Raw genomic sequence first — 15,970 nt, forward strand, 5'->3', positions numbered from 1 at the left:
TCGGTGGCACTTCGCCTTTTGCAAATACCGATTATAAAATATGATGCTTGGGTCATGAAGATTGATTCCATTGTTTTACAATGGATCTATGGGACACTTTTGGATTACCTTCTTGTTTGTGTTCTTGAAACAGAATTCACTACTTTACTTGATGAAAAGATTATAAATGTGATCATTACCTTGCTCACCAAAGAGTCATTAGTGAAGAAAATTAGTACATATAGTCTGTGGGGGATCTAAAACACAATTTCAGGGTAAAGTAAGATTTTTTTTTTACTTGTTTCACGAGTACGGGCACCTGGTAACACATTTCGCGTATACCGACGACTAGTCATTAGCGGTGCTACCCCTCCCAACAAGCTGCATCCTTGCATATGGTTACAATAGTTGTAAATATAGTACATTTTGGTTTAAATTCCGGTTACATTAATAAACAACATCTAAATTTGGAGTAGAGCAGGATTAGATTAGAGCTGATAAAAATGAACTCTAAAACAGTCGTGCCTTATGGCCTTATGGTTATTTATGGTTATGGCCTCAAGCCACTCTAAACCGACTCATACTAAGTGAATCGATACAAGCTAAACAATCAACCACGAGAGCTCTATTGTGTAATTGGTTCATAATTCACAAGAAATTGATTACAAAGAAGGGGATGGGTAAAAAGAATGATATTATAAAGAGAAGGAAATGAAAGACAAGGATTTCTTCTAAAAACTTATTCATACCCTAAACTCTATTCTAACCATCCTTATATCATGCAATGATGCAATTGTAAATTTGTAATCCTTCATAATTTGTTGGGCTTACAAACTCTTAAATTGAGCTGCCTAATTTGGTCCATTTTGTTTATGGTGTCATGCATGTGAATTGGGCTTGGGCACATAATATTCATAAGTTCATAACACCCACAGTCACACATAGGGCCATTCACGAAACCGAGCCGAACGGAACGAAGGCTTGCTGGTTGCTTGGCTCGTTTACAACCGAACCAAACCGGGCAGCTGAAATTCGAATGGAGCAAAAATTGAATCGAGCCAAAATTGATCGAACATCAAGCGATTTTCGAGCATTATTTATTTCTTTTTCACTCTAAAAATTCCAATAAAAAACAAGTTTTATGGGTGTAAATAATATACTTTGTAAAAAATTATTAGTTTTTAGATAAACGTATAATATGTTGTAAAGTGTTAGGAGAAGTAAGCTTAAAGTGAGATATAATGAGTATGTAAACAAACTTTTAGTATTCTAAAAACTTAAATCACTAATGAAACGATAAAATTAACGGAATAGGAACAATTTAAAAGGGTTTAAAAAAGTAGTATACTTATATTTTATGTGTGTTTATATATTTATATATTTGTTTATATATAATTATATATAAAATAAATTAAAATTATTCGAGCCGAACCGAATCGAGCAGACCTTTGCTCGTTGCTTGGCTCGTTTACAAACTGAACCAAGCAGAGCGGCTCGTTTACAATCGAGCGAAAAAACAAGCGAGCATTTTTCGAACAATTTTACGAGCAAGTGACGAACGAGTTCGAGCGGCGAGCGGTTTGCACGTCCCTATTCTTACATGCCCCTAAATTGGCTAAACACAACTGGATATCTCCATTAACGCTTATAGAAAAAACAGCTACATTTTCATTCCTTATTTGTTGTTATTCTCATATGCATACAAGTGTTGAATTTTATATGTACTTGACAAATATTTTTATTGTTGCAGCTTTCTTATTTTAGAAATGTGCATAACTTATTTTAGAAATATGCATAAGTGCAACAAAGATTGTTTTGTCTACACATTTGCATGAATACAGAGAAACATTTAGCACACAATCCTATACATGAAGGCACAAATAAACCAGCAAATCTATCTAGTTGATTGGCAAACACTTCACACAAGTAAATTGTGTGACATCTAATCCATTAAATTTATTTATTTTTATCTATATAGAAGGTCAAACTACTGTAAGATTAAATCAAAATTTTTGTTAACAAGAAAATGTTTTTTATTCATTAAGAAGTAAGAACACTTACAGTAAATTAAATTTACAAGTGATTTTAAGTGTTAGGGGTTCAATTACTCTGAATCTTCAAAAACACGTTTTCCATATAGGACGTCATGTGATTGGTCACATTCTTCTTATTGAATCTCCATCGGTTTCCATCCCTTCCAATTTGACAAACTTTTAAGTTTTAAGTAATTTGGTAATAATAATAATAATAATAAGAGTTAAGTACGATTTTAGTACATGTGCTTTGTCCAACTACGCAACTTTAGTACCTATTTTGAATTTTGTGCAAATGGCTACCTCAGTTTCAAAAAACTTGCATTTTTAGTACTTTTTTTTAACCCCGTCAATTTTCATCCGTTAAGTCCGGGGTATTTGCATAATTTCATTATATAAATCAGAGGTATTTAGGTAATTTCATCATTATATTTTTCCTTTTCTTTTCTCCTTTTCTCTCTCCGATTAACCCCTTTCCCCTAAATTCATTCTCTTTAAACCCCTAATAATTCCTCAAACTAATCGAGACCGAAAATTCAAACTAATATAAAAAGGGAGAGAACTAATCAAACTGGTGATTCACTCGCATACCGTCGTCATCTTCGTAAATTTTCATTTGTTTTCTATTTCGCTGACCGGACCATGATTCATCGGATTCCTTTTGCGGTGGATCGTCTTCGTCGTCACTAGCGGCTACGTATCTCCGATTGCGCATTTTTAGTGTGATTCTTTAGTCTGCGTCAAGAGAGAGCATGGGTTGGGTTGTCAACTGGTGATTCAAATGTATACCATTTCCATGGGTTCGGTCCTTAAACTAATCAAGCGTCCGTGAAAACGTTCAGGCGAGTGCGAAGGCGTTAACTCTCTGCAACGGCTCGTACTACGCCTCGTTATTCTCGTCCATCAATTTCTTGGCGTATGATCGAACAATCTCATGTTTTCTCGAACTCACCGGGATCTCGTTAACTATCGCGAGCATTTGATGAAGAGCACGTGCCACCTTGTAATCTACCATCTCCGGCGTTTGTACACTTACCGTATCCACCGGAATTGAAGTATGAGCCGGAATTGAAAGAAGAAGAGATGAGGTTGAGGAAGAACATGAAGACTGTGATGATGATGATGACGATGATGATGATGATGTACGGTGTCAATTATTATTTTGGTTCAACAATATAAAATGAGAGAAAAATAAAAGAATAAAACAAATAATAATGAAATTATGCAAATACCCCGGACTTAACGGATGAAAATTGACGGGGTTAAAAAAAGTACTAAAAATGCAAGTTTGTTGAAACTGGGGTAGCCATTTGCACAAAATTCAAAATAGGTACTAAAGTTGCGTAGTTGGGCAAACCACTTGTACTAAAATCGCACTTAACTCATAATAATAATAATAATAATAGGTTTTCTCATTTGATTAAATAATGCGAATCAAGTTCTTTAGTACATCTAAATGTCCTTGGTAGTAGGTTGGTACCCACATACCACCTATTGTGGACTAACTATAGGGCGCCTTAACGCCTTTGACACCGCGCCCCTTCAAACAAAGAGGGCGTCAAAAGGGCCTTTCCCCTTCTTCACTAGTGTATTAGCGTCAATGCACCAGTCAATTTATTTTTCCTTTGGCTTTCTTTCTTTTATTTAATTTGTAGTTACTTCATAAATCACAACACATTAATTAAATGGTTGGTTTTTTAACAACTTTCTACCCACATGACATTAACATGATGTTTTTAACTAAGACTTTACGGTTATCTCATAACACATTACCTAAGAACATTTCTTTTTGCTATTTCTATATGATTCCTTAAGCCCAAAAGTGAACTCAATACTTTATATTATACTAATCACATGATAACCATTTTTAAAATTCCATACACCAATTACAAAACACGCTTAAAACTCCATGCCATCATTAATAAAAAAATCATCACAACCATATGTTAATTAAAACAAAAACAAGTCACTCCTAATTTTATTCATATTTTATCAACCACCAAGAACCGGTCCACTTTATACCCCACAAACCACAACAAACCCCATTGATACCGCCCCAATGGCACACCAAGTAAATACCCCCCTTAGTAAGGACAATATTGTCATACAAAAATATATTTTCATATCCTGCCTACACCACAATCTCTCATTTCATATCAATGTATTCATACACGGTCTGGACATTGACCCGGACGTCTTACCGGGTTAAAGATCGGACCAATCCGGAAGGACGGACTAATATTTGACCCGAATGACATGATAAGTAAATTATATATATATATATATAATTCATATATATAAATAATAATAATAATAATAATAATAATAATAAAAACAAACTTTAATTTTATTTATATTTTTTACATTGTTTTTTAAATGCATATCATTTATGTTTGATAAACAAATATATCGATGAAGCTTGATAGGTTGGCTAATGTGGTAATTATTAAAGCTTGTATCTCAAAAATGATTCAAGTTCGAATCCCGACATGCACACTCATTGTGGATTTAATAAAAAAAATGGGTATTACTGGTTTACCCACAGGTCACCGGGTCCGGCCCGACCGCCACCCCGGCCGGGTTTTTAGAAAACGGTCAAATACCCTGAACCGACTTGATATAGGGGTCCGACCGGCCGAGCCAAGTTTCAAAACACTGGTTTATATCTTTTTCGAGCATGCTCGGGATTGAGTTTGAAAACACCTTATTGACTTATTGGCTTTCCAAAAAGTCAATAAGTTAAAAGATGTTTGGCCATTACAAAATTTTTTTTATTTTAATCTTTTAATATAATTAAAAAAACAGTTTTTTAAAAGCTTTAAATCCTATCTTTTTAAAATAAAAAAACTAATAAATGTTTTCAAAACCAATGCTCTTCTTATTCATCTTATTATTAACCATTCAGTTATCATATAATAATATTAACCCTCTGAATCATTCCTCATATTTTCTCTCATCCTCCAAAACCCTAATTTTCTGATCTGTGTACATCTTCTCAATATGTTCTCATCAGTTTTTATTATTTCAATTGATTCAATCTGTTCATCAGATTCAATTCTCTGTGACTGTGTATGATTCAGTTGACAGAATCTGTTCATCAGTTTTGGATGACTCGTGACTAAAACAACAAAGCTTTTGAAGTTTTATTTGATTCTGCTTTGATTGATTCGTGTTAGGGTTTATGGCATCACCTGCACCAGCAAAATCACAACCGCTTCACAACTTCTCATTACCGCATCTCAAATGGCGTAACCACCGCACCGGCCGGAACAGACTCGCCGGCGACACGTCATCATCGCCGCCGTCAACTCCATGGCGCGAATCTTCATCTCATCAGTCAGCTGCTTACGTGTCACGCCGGCCATCACCTCTACACACTCAGTCCCGTTCAGAGTCAGAATCTGACCAAAACGGCGTCGTTCGGATTATGAAACCAAAGGTATTTACAAAGGTTATAAAACCGATGGATAACAGTAAAGGCAAACGAGCAAATAAGAAGATCTGTATTCGTTTCCGGAAGAATGACGTGAAACATGACGTCACCGAGGACAACCAGCAAAACGGCGTCGTTCAGTCAACCGAAGAAGAAGACACGTTACCGAAGATATGGAACCTCAGGCCTAGACGGCCGTTGATAAGCAACAAGCAGTCTAATATTGGCTCGTTAGCATTACCGGAGAATAATAGATATTATTCTCATGGATGTAATAATAGCAATAATAATAATAATCAGACTAATAAAGAAGAGTGTAGTATTCCGATGACGTCATCAAGGAAGCATAATAAGTTATCGATTTCGCTTACGCGTGATGAGATTGAAGGGGATATGTTTGCATTGACCGGAGCAAAGCCTTCGCGCCGGCCGAAGAAGAGGCCGAGGACTGTTCAGAAACAACTCGATGTAAGTTTTCGCTTTTGCGGGCGTATTAACCGATATGGTAAGTGTACTCGGTTTTTTATGTTTTCGGTATTAATACCCTTGGCATTTTTTTGGTGTTTTCAATGGTACCGATACCGATCTGTGCCCAACCGAAAAAATCGGTGCCGTATTCGGTACATGGTTTATGTTATTTTCAGTATCGGTATTTTTCGATGATATTAGATTCGGTGTTGTACCGAAAAATACTGATATCGAAAACAACTAAAACCATGTACCGAATACCGTACCGATTTTTTCGGTTTGGCACTGATCGGTACCAGCACCATTGAAAATACCGAAAAGTTGTGAAAACCGAAGGTACCGCTACTGAAACCATGATAAACCGAATACCATACCGTTTTTTTTATAAGGCAACGATCGGTATCAGTGCCATTGAAAAACCGAAAACAAAGGGTGTTGATACCGAAAACATGAAAACCGAATTCCGGCACTTATCGTGTTCTTTATCGATTATATTCGGTATCGGTAATGGTATTTGGTAAAAAAAAATGCTCTAGCGCTAGAATTAGTTTTTTTTTTTTTTTTTGTTTTTCAGAATTAATGATTTTTGGATTTACTGTTTAATGGCGTATGAATTAAAAAGTAAAAAGTAATTTGTGGATCTAACATATTTGCAGAGTGTGTTTCCTGGATTGTGGCTGGGTTCAATAACCGCTGATACATACAAAGTATCTGAAGCTCGTTCAAAGGTATAATAAAGTCTACACATGTGCAGGATGATCATAGATGGAGGATTGTTCTGGTACAAGTTTGAAGATTCATAATTTGTATAGATGGGTTTGGGAATAATATTAATAATCTTATCTTCTTGTTATGGGTTAATCTTAATTCTTGTTTCGGACGTAATTTCTTTTTTAATTATGGTCTTATTTTTTATTATAGTTTTTACTACCATTGTTGCTGATTTTATATATTTTATAGTTATATAAAGATGTTAGGATTAAACGCACACACGAAACCGAACACACACGCGAAAGCAATAAACAACACGAGGATTTAACGTGGTTCGGTATAAACTGACCTACGTCCACGGGTGACAACTAGGTATTCTTTATTGAGTGACAAGGGATTACAAGTACATAACATCATATATATAGAGAATAAACAAGAAATCTAAACCGGGCCGGGCTTCGGTCTGGCCACCCTACACCCGTCTGCCATTTGGACTTTAAATAATAAACCGGGCCTAAACAAAAGGGCCTACGAACCCAACAAAAGATTCGTTTACGATGTATAAATAATTTATAATTTATATTTTAGTTTTTAATATCTTTTCTATTAAAAATAAATGACGGAAAACCTCAGATCGTGTATGTTTTCATGACTTAAGCAGATCTTTTTGTGTGCAATAAGTTTGCGGTGTAAATTCAACCTTTGTGAGTGCATGCATTATATATCCATATTTTTCTGGATATGCAGTTACTAAATAAACCACGTGTACCATTCATTTTTTTTTGTCATATAAACAATAAAATTTTCATCATCATCATCATCATCATCGTACTCAGTATATCCCACCAATAGCAAAGCTATGGTAGGGTCTGAGGAGGGTAAGATGTAGACAGCCTTACCTCTACCCCATGGGGATAGAGAGGCTGCTTCCGGTGAGACCTCCGGCTCGATGGTAGTTTTGCATCAAGCCTTGGACATATTACATAAGGCACATAGCACTCAATCATCGGGACGCCGGCTGATTGGTGCATGTACCCTTGTCTTTCGGCTATCAACGCCACCACATGATGCCTGATTAACCTTCCATCACTTTTAACGTTATTTTCACAAAATTAGTAAAATAACGTCAAAATTAGTGCAATTTTACTTTTGCCCACCCGAGGGTTCACACATATATACATTATATGCGCGCACCGCAAGCAAGGCGCATAAACAATAAAATTTTATTTTTCACAAAAATAATGAGCGATGGGTATATTAATTTAATTGACAAATAAGTGGTGTTAATAAAAGTCTGAAGGGCTTAACTGTTAAATATGCACGGTTTTGTTCACGATTCGGTTTCGATTTAACATTTTGCCAGTTTACGATTGAAAACGTGAAAAACGGTTTGATTTACTGCTTGGTTTTAATATTTTGCCGGTTTACAGTTTGAAACGTGAAACTTGTTGTGAGAAGATAAGCCGTCTAGCATTTGTTATACTTTCTTTTCTTCTTTTTTTTTTCATTTTAAGAATAAAATAAAATCAAATGTATATAATATATTCATAAATCAATTTTCTAAATATAATGCAAAATTGTGCTTTTTAGTTGTTCTTATGTCAATTTTCTAATATAATGCAAATTGTGCTTTTTAGTTGTTCTTCACATTTTTTTTCTAGTCAAACTATAAACCAAATAACCAAAAGAAGTCAACCAACCAGCCAACCACACATCAGTTATCATTTTCCATAAGCAAAACACAATTAGTTTATTTCAACAACTTGTACATTTAATCCGAGATTACAATAATAATCACATACCATATTGTACCATCACATTCTAATATTTAACACATCAAAAACAACCAACATAATAACATGTTATGTTTAACAAAACTATAAGCAACTTGAATTCATTTCAAACAGCATCCTTTGTTGCCTTAATATTCTCTCCAAACCCCTCTTCCTCCACAATATCAATAACCTTAGCCTGCTTCTTCTCCTGACCCGATTTCGCAACCTTAATCCTCAACACACCGTCTTCAAGACGCGCCGTTACCTTCTCCATATCCGCATTCATCGGCATCCTAAACTGCCTCCAAAACTTGCCACTTGTCCTCTCCACTCTATGCCACTTGTCACCTTCTCCTTCCTCGTTCGCTTTTCGCTCTCCACTCACTCTCAACACTCGGTTCTCCTCCACCTCGATCTTAATATCCTCCCGCTTCATCCCGGGTACATCCAATGTGATCAAATGATGCCCCGAAGTCTCCTTCCAGTCGGCCCGAGCCAGGTTGAGAGTTTGGAGGTTTTTCGGGACATTGAATGGGTTTTGTTCTAGTATCTTGAATGGGTCTTCGGGCGGAACCATTAAGTCGTATAGAGGCCGGTTGTAAGGGATTAAAGCGTCGGTTTTTGTCGGGAAGGCAATCATTGTTAACGACATTGTTGTTAACACGATGAAAATGCACGTCTTTGTCGACATATTTGGTGAAATTAATAATTCGAGTTGATGTGTATATGACAGTAGGGGTGTTCAGAAAACCGAAAATAAATGTGTCACGTTGGCTGAATTCAATGTGTTGGTTAATGAAGGGGTGATTGGGTTTATATATTATTGAAAAGGGATTTCTGGAGTATTCGGTATTCCGTGGGAATGAAAGATCGGTAAGTTTCGAGATATTGCAAGACGTGATAATAATGGATATGGAAGCTTCTAGGCTACATATATGTTACAACACAAGCTTTTCCTTTTGTGAAATAATATTAGGCAAACATTTATATATGTTTGTTGGTGGCATTGTTTGTTATTTTAGTTTTTCATGGGAGATATCAACTAATAGTAATTTTAGAACCGAACAAAATATTCATATATTGTGTTGATTACGTACTATTAGATAGGACGACGTATTTGATGAAAACTCATTTGAGTTAATAAAAATTCATGAAAACTTAAAGTATTTATATATTGTGTTGATTATATATTATTATATAGCCAATGTATAGAATAAAAACTCACTTGAGTTAAGAAAACCCATGAAAACTTTACGTAACATCATTTTTTTTTGTTTCTTTTACATATGTAATATATGTTGTTGCATTTAATACACATTGAAAAATTTAAAAAAAAATTGTTTTGTTATTTTTTTACTAACTTTTACATGTATTTTCAAGAGAGAGGAAAAATTATTTTTACCTTTATATTTTTTTATTAACTTTAATTGTGAACCGTAAGATTCCAACTTTAATTAAAAACATGTGGTTGAGAAAGAGTTTCTAGAATTTTCACACCTCAAATGAGTTTTTTTATCCTAACCCCTATTAGATATATTTAAGATAGAAATCATATGTTACCGACATAGTTGGATAAAAATATACAATATATTATTTATATTATATGTGTTTGTCATTTATAAATGTGGCACAAACTCATTTATCCATTTCACTAATATTTAATTCTCAAACACATTAGGGTTATACTTCATTCTTCACTGCTCTAGATCATTCTGACTGGGCAAGAGGGTGCATGAGCCGCGTGGGCTGGACCATTAGGCCTCTGACATGGTGTTTCAGTTGGCTCACATGAGCCACATCGGTATAGCTTATAGCCTTATAGTTTTATATATTATTTATTTGAGAATTACTGAGAATTAGAGTTAGAGTAGAAAACGAGTTTGTTTTAGTATAAACAGAGGTTATGTGTCATTGTATATCTTGGTGGGTTCAAGTTTTCATACGAGTTAATAATATTGAGAAAGTCATTATAAGTTCAAAAATATTGTGTTCTTGGTGCTAATTTTCGGGACATGATTTCTAGCAGTTTTTTGTTATGTATTTAGTCACATCTATTTTCGTATTACTTAACATAAACTTTTGTATACCAAAAATGCATAGATTAGTCATTTGCTCAAGGAAACTACATTTTGATTGTGAGGCATATATCGATTTGTTATTGAGTGAATGCTCTTCAATTTATTTTATGTCGAACTTAATTAAGAAAATATTTTGTGCCAATGTAGCATAAGAAACTTAATTAGGAAAATATTTAATATTGATTCGTTGATATTCGATTAAAAATAAGAATTTAAGTAATGATTTGCTATTCAATTTCTTATTTTAAGTTGTATGACAATATATCTGTCTATCTATATAAATCTATAATCTATAATATATATAAACGAAACTCCTAAAATCCTAGGTGTCGCGATTTGGTTAGTCATCAGATTGCATGGTTTTTAAATTGAGACCTCTTATTGATTTAACCAAAATTCAGGGGTATGAGTCTTATTAAAACCAGATAGCTCTTAAATGGGTTATAACATCTCACTAAATTAAAAATTAATCTTACCAATTATTTAATATGAAAATCCTATAAAATAAGGATATACTGAAATTTAATATCCAATTTAAAAAGAAAAAGATATTATTTATAATTAATAAACAATTTTATAGTAAAAAAACATAAGCGGGTCATGGGTCACAAAATCCAGATAGCTTTTAAACGGGTTATAACATATCATTTATTTATAAAATCCTTTCATCATCAAACCCTAAGTATATTATTAACTTTCTTACAATAAAGAAAATTAAAATTCAAAAAATAAATATTAAAAAACGAAATATGTAAAACAACTATTCTCTCAAGCTATCAGATTGCTTTATTTGTAAATGAAGTTTTCTCATGTATTTGACCCGAATTCACGGGTAAAGGTCTCACCAAACCGAGATAGCTCTTAAACGGGTTATAACATCTCATTAATTGATATAAAAATCCTATAAAATAGGGATATACTAAAAACTAATATCCTATTTTATTTAAAAAAAGATATTATTTATAATTAAGAAACAATTTTATAATAAATAAAATAAACAGGGTAATGGGTATCACCAAACCCAGATAGCTTTTAAACCGGATTATAACATATCATTTATTTGTGAAACCATTTTATCATCAAACCTCAAGTATATTAATTATTAACTTTCTTACAATAAATAAAATTAAAATCCAAATATACATATATAAATATTAAAAACGAATAATGTAAAATAACCTCCGTAATACATGGGGTAAAATCTCGTATGCTTTATTTAAATTATAAGGATGAGAATGTGGTAGCTAAATAACATATAAACAAGCTATAAACAAGGTTTATAACGTAACTCGCTTGTAATTATATTGAAAAAAGTTTTAAAAGCTTAGTGCGAGCTAATTTGGCTCGTATAAACTTTTGAGCCGACTTTAATGTTCAAGCTAATGGAACGTTGCTCGAGTTAATGAAGTCAACTAAAACTAGTTGGAATAACGTAAGCCCATGTGTCCAGGAGGAGGCTCTGGTCTATTTAATCATCGTCGACGCCTTTACGTTTTTGTTTGTAACTTTTATTTTTAATTAATATCAAGGGCCTTTCAGTCATTTTGTATAACCTTAATTGAAAAAACTAACGTTCATAATTATAGGGACTATAAGTGTTACACTTTCAAACTATTGATGGCCATAGATACAATTTCTCAATATTAAGGACCAAACCTGCGATATGGACATACTATTGGGGCCGTCTGTGTAATTAGCATAATCAAATATAACCTCAACACATGTACAATGTAAATGAGTCAATATGCTTATAAAATACTTAGATTGTTTGTAATAAGTCTACTCGGTTCGAGTTTAAATGAACTTCGGGTCAAGTCTGATGGAAATCATTCACTTTGTTTTTTAACGACAATCTACACTGCTACTAAACTACACGAATTTTCTAATTTAACTCCATGTCCAATGATTGAATTAAAACTTTTCATTAAAATATATAAGCCTTTACCACTGAACCAAATATTTAAGTTACCCGAACTTATTATTAGTTATTTAATAGGTAGGCTAGACGAAGAGCTTGATATAATTAGTTTGCGAGCCAATTAATTACATAAACCTCATAATATATTCTACTTCTAGCATAACAAATATTATTATATTAAAACATAATAGAACCTAAACAATTATAAGACTAGTAATCGTGGATGAAAAACAAGTATCGTTAATTTATTATATTAAAACATAATAGACCCTAAATAATTATAAGGGATGAAAACATCGACGTTACGTCGATGCAGCAACCGTTTAACGTCGGGTACGCGACACTGCACTATTAAGGGGCCAACGCTTTCACTTGGCCAGTCACGTGTAAGATAATGAATAGATGGTGAGTCCACCCACTAACAACCAATCAATATTTTCTATTTGTTTATTTATTTATTTCATTCACCATATTACCATAATAACTAGCTAGTTATCAGCGCCGTCTCTGAGAACCGTGAAAATTTTTCCAGCCGAATAAAAAAAAATGGGCCTTAAATTAGTTAAGTAATTTGGTTTAAACATTAAGACTACATATTTTCTTTCCAAATAAATATATCTTACTATACTATTAAAGCAAAATATATTTTCCACATGTCATTTAACTAGGTTATCCACATAGGATGCCAAGTATACAATTTCTATAAATAAATTATCCACCTAATAAACAATTTAATTATAAACATTAACTCCTAAGTTGAAGAATGTTTCAAAATATAAATGGTCATAATCACCATTTATTGAGTAACAAAGACAATTAATTGTTTTTATTGTTATTTTCTAAAATTTTGAGACTTTGTTATTTATTTATTTATTTATTTGATTTTGGGAAATTATTTATGAACGTTTGGACTGGATGTATGGATGCTTGGATTGAAATGGTGGTTTAAGTCACGAAGTTTGGATTTTATTGTTGCTTTATTAATCAGTTTAATCAAAATTATAATTGTTATATCTCATTGTTATATTCATATTTGTAGCATTTTTTATGTTGTGTACTTATATGTTATATAATTTCGGTAAAAAATATTTTTTATAGCACACAACTTATGTTACAACATTTACATGTTTATGATTCGTAACTTACAACATATGATTTCAGCACATGATGAAGTTTTAATTAACATGTCTTTTTTTATTTCATGGTATAAATTAGAAATATGTTTTAATTTTATTTATCTATATTTTTCTTTGTATGTTGGATCTTTTTAATTAAAACAACAATATGTGTAACATCCTAAAATTTTAATGATGAATAAAGGAAGTTATGTTTAGAGATTTCGCGTAATTAACTAATATCGGGTAAGGAGCGGGTCTTGGACTTGGATTAATTGAGATGGGTTAAATGAGAATGGGATTTCAGGGATATAAATACCCCCAAAATCCCAAAATATCTTCATTTTTACCATACTCTCTAACACTTCCAAAACACGCACACCACACACCTCAACCGCCGGCGGCCGGAAGAGAGAGGCGAGATCCGAGAGTGTGAGAGAGAGTAGTTGTGATTAAGCAAATAAACAAGACCCAAACAAGCTCAAAAAGGTATGATTCTTGATCTTTGAAGTTTAAAGATCCGAGCTTTTAGTGTATAAACGACCGAAAATGGTCGGGAAGCGTAGTGGGTGATGTTGAACCGTAACAAGGGTGTTAAAATCGCTCGAAATGTTGGACAGAAACCGAAACTGCGGTTATCTGGGCAACTTCGCCTTCATCTGGGCAACTTCGCCTTCAAAGCGATGAACTTCGCCTGCAAGCCAAGTTCGCCTGATGAACTTCGCCTGCAAGCTAAGTTCGCCTGATGGCAACTTCGCCTAGAGCTAAGTTCGCCTGATGACAACTTCGCCTAGAGCTAAGTTCGGCTGAGGCTTAACTTCGCCTAAAGCTAAGTTCGGCTGATGACAACTTCGCCTAGAGCTAAGTTCGCCTGAGGCTTAACTTCGCCTAAAGCTAAGTTCGCCTGATGACAACTTCGCATAAAGCTAAGTTCGCCTAAGGTTTAACTTCGCCTAAAGCCAAGTTCGATTAGAAAATAAATTAAAAACCTAATGAAAAATGTGTTAAGACAGTTAATGGAAATAAAATTTTTCCAAGCTGACCTGGCAGCTCGACCCCAGCCAGGGGCTCTGCCCCTTGGACCCTGCTAGGGGCTGCCGCCCCTAGACCCCGCTGCCAGGGGCGCTGCCCCCGGACCCCCGTTCGTTGTGGGTCATATAAAGATAGAAATACATTATGAGAAGTGATAGTTAATTAATACGTATACTTGTTATACAGTCAGCCGTGCACAACTGAAGAAAGGGATTACGATTAACGGTGAACGTAACCGTGTTCAGATGAGTTTCTAGCCCCATTTATGTGTTACGTTTTCGGGGCTGTGTGCATACTCAATATGTTTGTTAATACACTTATCCTAAGAGATAAGTGTATGCCTTATGTGGATAATGTGAAATGTATGAATGATTGCTTGATGGTACGTGAACGATCTTCGGATATTGCATGTACTGTCAGGTTGTAACGCTATGTATAAGGTAAGTATGTTATGTATGTTTATGTGTATGAACATGATAGAGATAATAGAAGAAAGAAATGATAATGTATGGTTGTATGGTAACGAAGAGGGAATCGAACCCTACTAATATTCGAGAACTAGGGAACCGAACCCTACTAATATTCGAGGAAAGAGGGAAACCGAGCCCTAATAATACTCGTGGAAAGAGGGAAACCGAGCCCTAATAATACTCGTGGAAGGAGGGTACCGAGCCCTAATAATACTCGAGGAAGGAGGGTACCGAGCCCTAATAATACTCGAGGAATGTAGGGCGTAATGCTCTTTATAAAGTAAGATATGAAGGTAAGTTAATACAAAAGAAATAATGAAAGAATGAAAGAATGAAAGTAGGAAAGTATGAAAGTATGAATGAAAGAATATAAGTTTATGTGTATTGTATAGTGTATGATTAACTAGAACTCACTCAGCGTAGCTGACTTTTAGTATGCACGCAGGTGAGTAGGATGAGGCAGCTCGCTTGAGGAGACACGTGGCACTGAACAAGAGTCTGGCATCTGAAGACTTATGATGTTTTAATTTTAATGCTTTAATGTTGAAAGACAATGGATGTTTTGAGACAAGTTATGAATTATGTAATGTTTTATGAAAGTTTTATATTCCGCGTAAATGTTTTAATTAACTCTGATATTTAGAACTGTGTTTATGAGTAAATCCAACACGAAAGTAGGGCTACCGGTAACGGGGCCTTACAATATGATACCTTATATTAATAATGTTGGATGTTAGATTATCTGCCGTTTACAATTCATTAGATTGTATAACACATACGTACACACACACACACATTATATATATATATGTATGAAGTTTTATATATTTTCATCCGTATGTAACACGGGATCTAACCTAGTACATATATATTTAAAAAAAATTCAGGCTATTCGGGTGTCAGGCCGGGATCAATCAACCATCCGACCTTGTCTCGTAGCCCGCCTTACTAGTTATTG

General features: G+C 34.1%; 2 protein-coding genes across 2 annotated transcripts; one reads left to right on the plus strand and one right to left on the minus strand.

The window, feature by feature from the left end:
• The first annotated feature begins 5,193 nt into the window (after positions 1-5,193).
• On the plus strand, positions 5,194-6,516 carry LOC143598166 (uncharacterized). Its single transcript, XM_077076456.1, has 3 exons — positions 5,194-5,913; positions 6,303-6,423; positions 6,488-6,516. Exons 1-3 carry the CDS (start codon positions 5,194-5,196, stop codon positions 6,514-6,516), a joined length of 870 nt encoding a protein of 289 aa, XP_076932571.1.
• Positions 6,517-8,523: 2,007 nt separating this feature from the next.
• Positions 8,524-9,051, minus strand: LOC143598171 (22.7 kDa class IV heat shock protein-like). Its single transcript, XM_077076461.1, has one exon. The coding sequence runs from the start codon at positions 9,049-9,051 to the stop codon at positions 8,524-8,526; it is 528 nt and encodes a 175-aa protein (XP_076932576.1).
• Positions 9,052-15,970: the final 6,919 nt, after the last annotated feature.

This window comes from Bidens hawaiensis, unplaced genomic scaffold (genome assembly GCF_021521415.1).
Source record: "Bidens hawaiensis isolate Kalapana, Puna unplaced genomic scaffold, B.hawaiensis_p1.1 tig00049734_1, whole genome shotgun sequence".
NCBI classification, from domain to species: domain Eukaryota; kingdom Viridiplantae; phylum Streptophyta; class Magnoliopsida; order Asterales; family Asteraceae; genus Bidens; species Bidens hawaiensis.

Bases quoted from the DNA above. Each gene is read 5' to 3' on its own strand.
- LOC143598166 (XM_077076456.1), top strand. From the start codon at position 5,194: ATGGCATCACCTGCACCAGCAAAATCACAACCGCTTCACAACTTCTCA. The intron at 5,914-6,302 runs GTAAGTTTTCGC...TTTTTTTATAAG, and splicing joins CTGTTCAGAAACAACTCGAT to GCAACGATCGGTATCAGTGC. The intron at 6,424-6,487 runs GTATTTGGTAAA...TTTGTTTTTCAG, and splicing joins TATATTCGGTATCGGTAATG to AATTAATGATTTTTGGATTT.
- LOC143598171 (XM_077076461.1), bottom strand. From the start codon at position 9,051: ATGTCGTTAACAATGATTGCCTTCCCGACAAAAACCGACGCTTTAATC.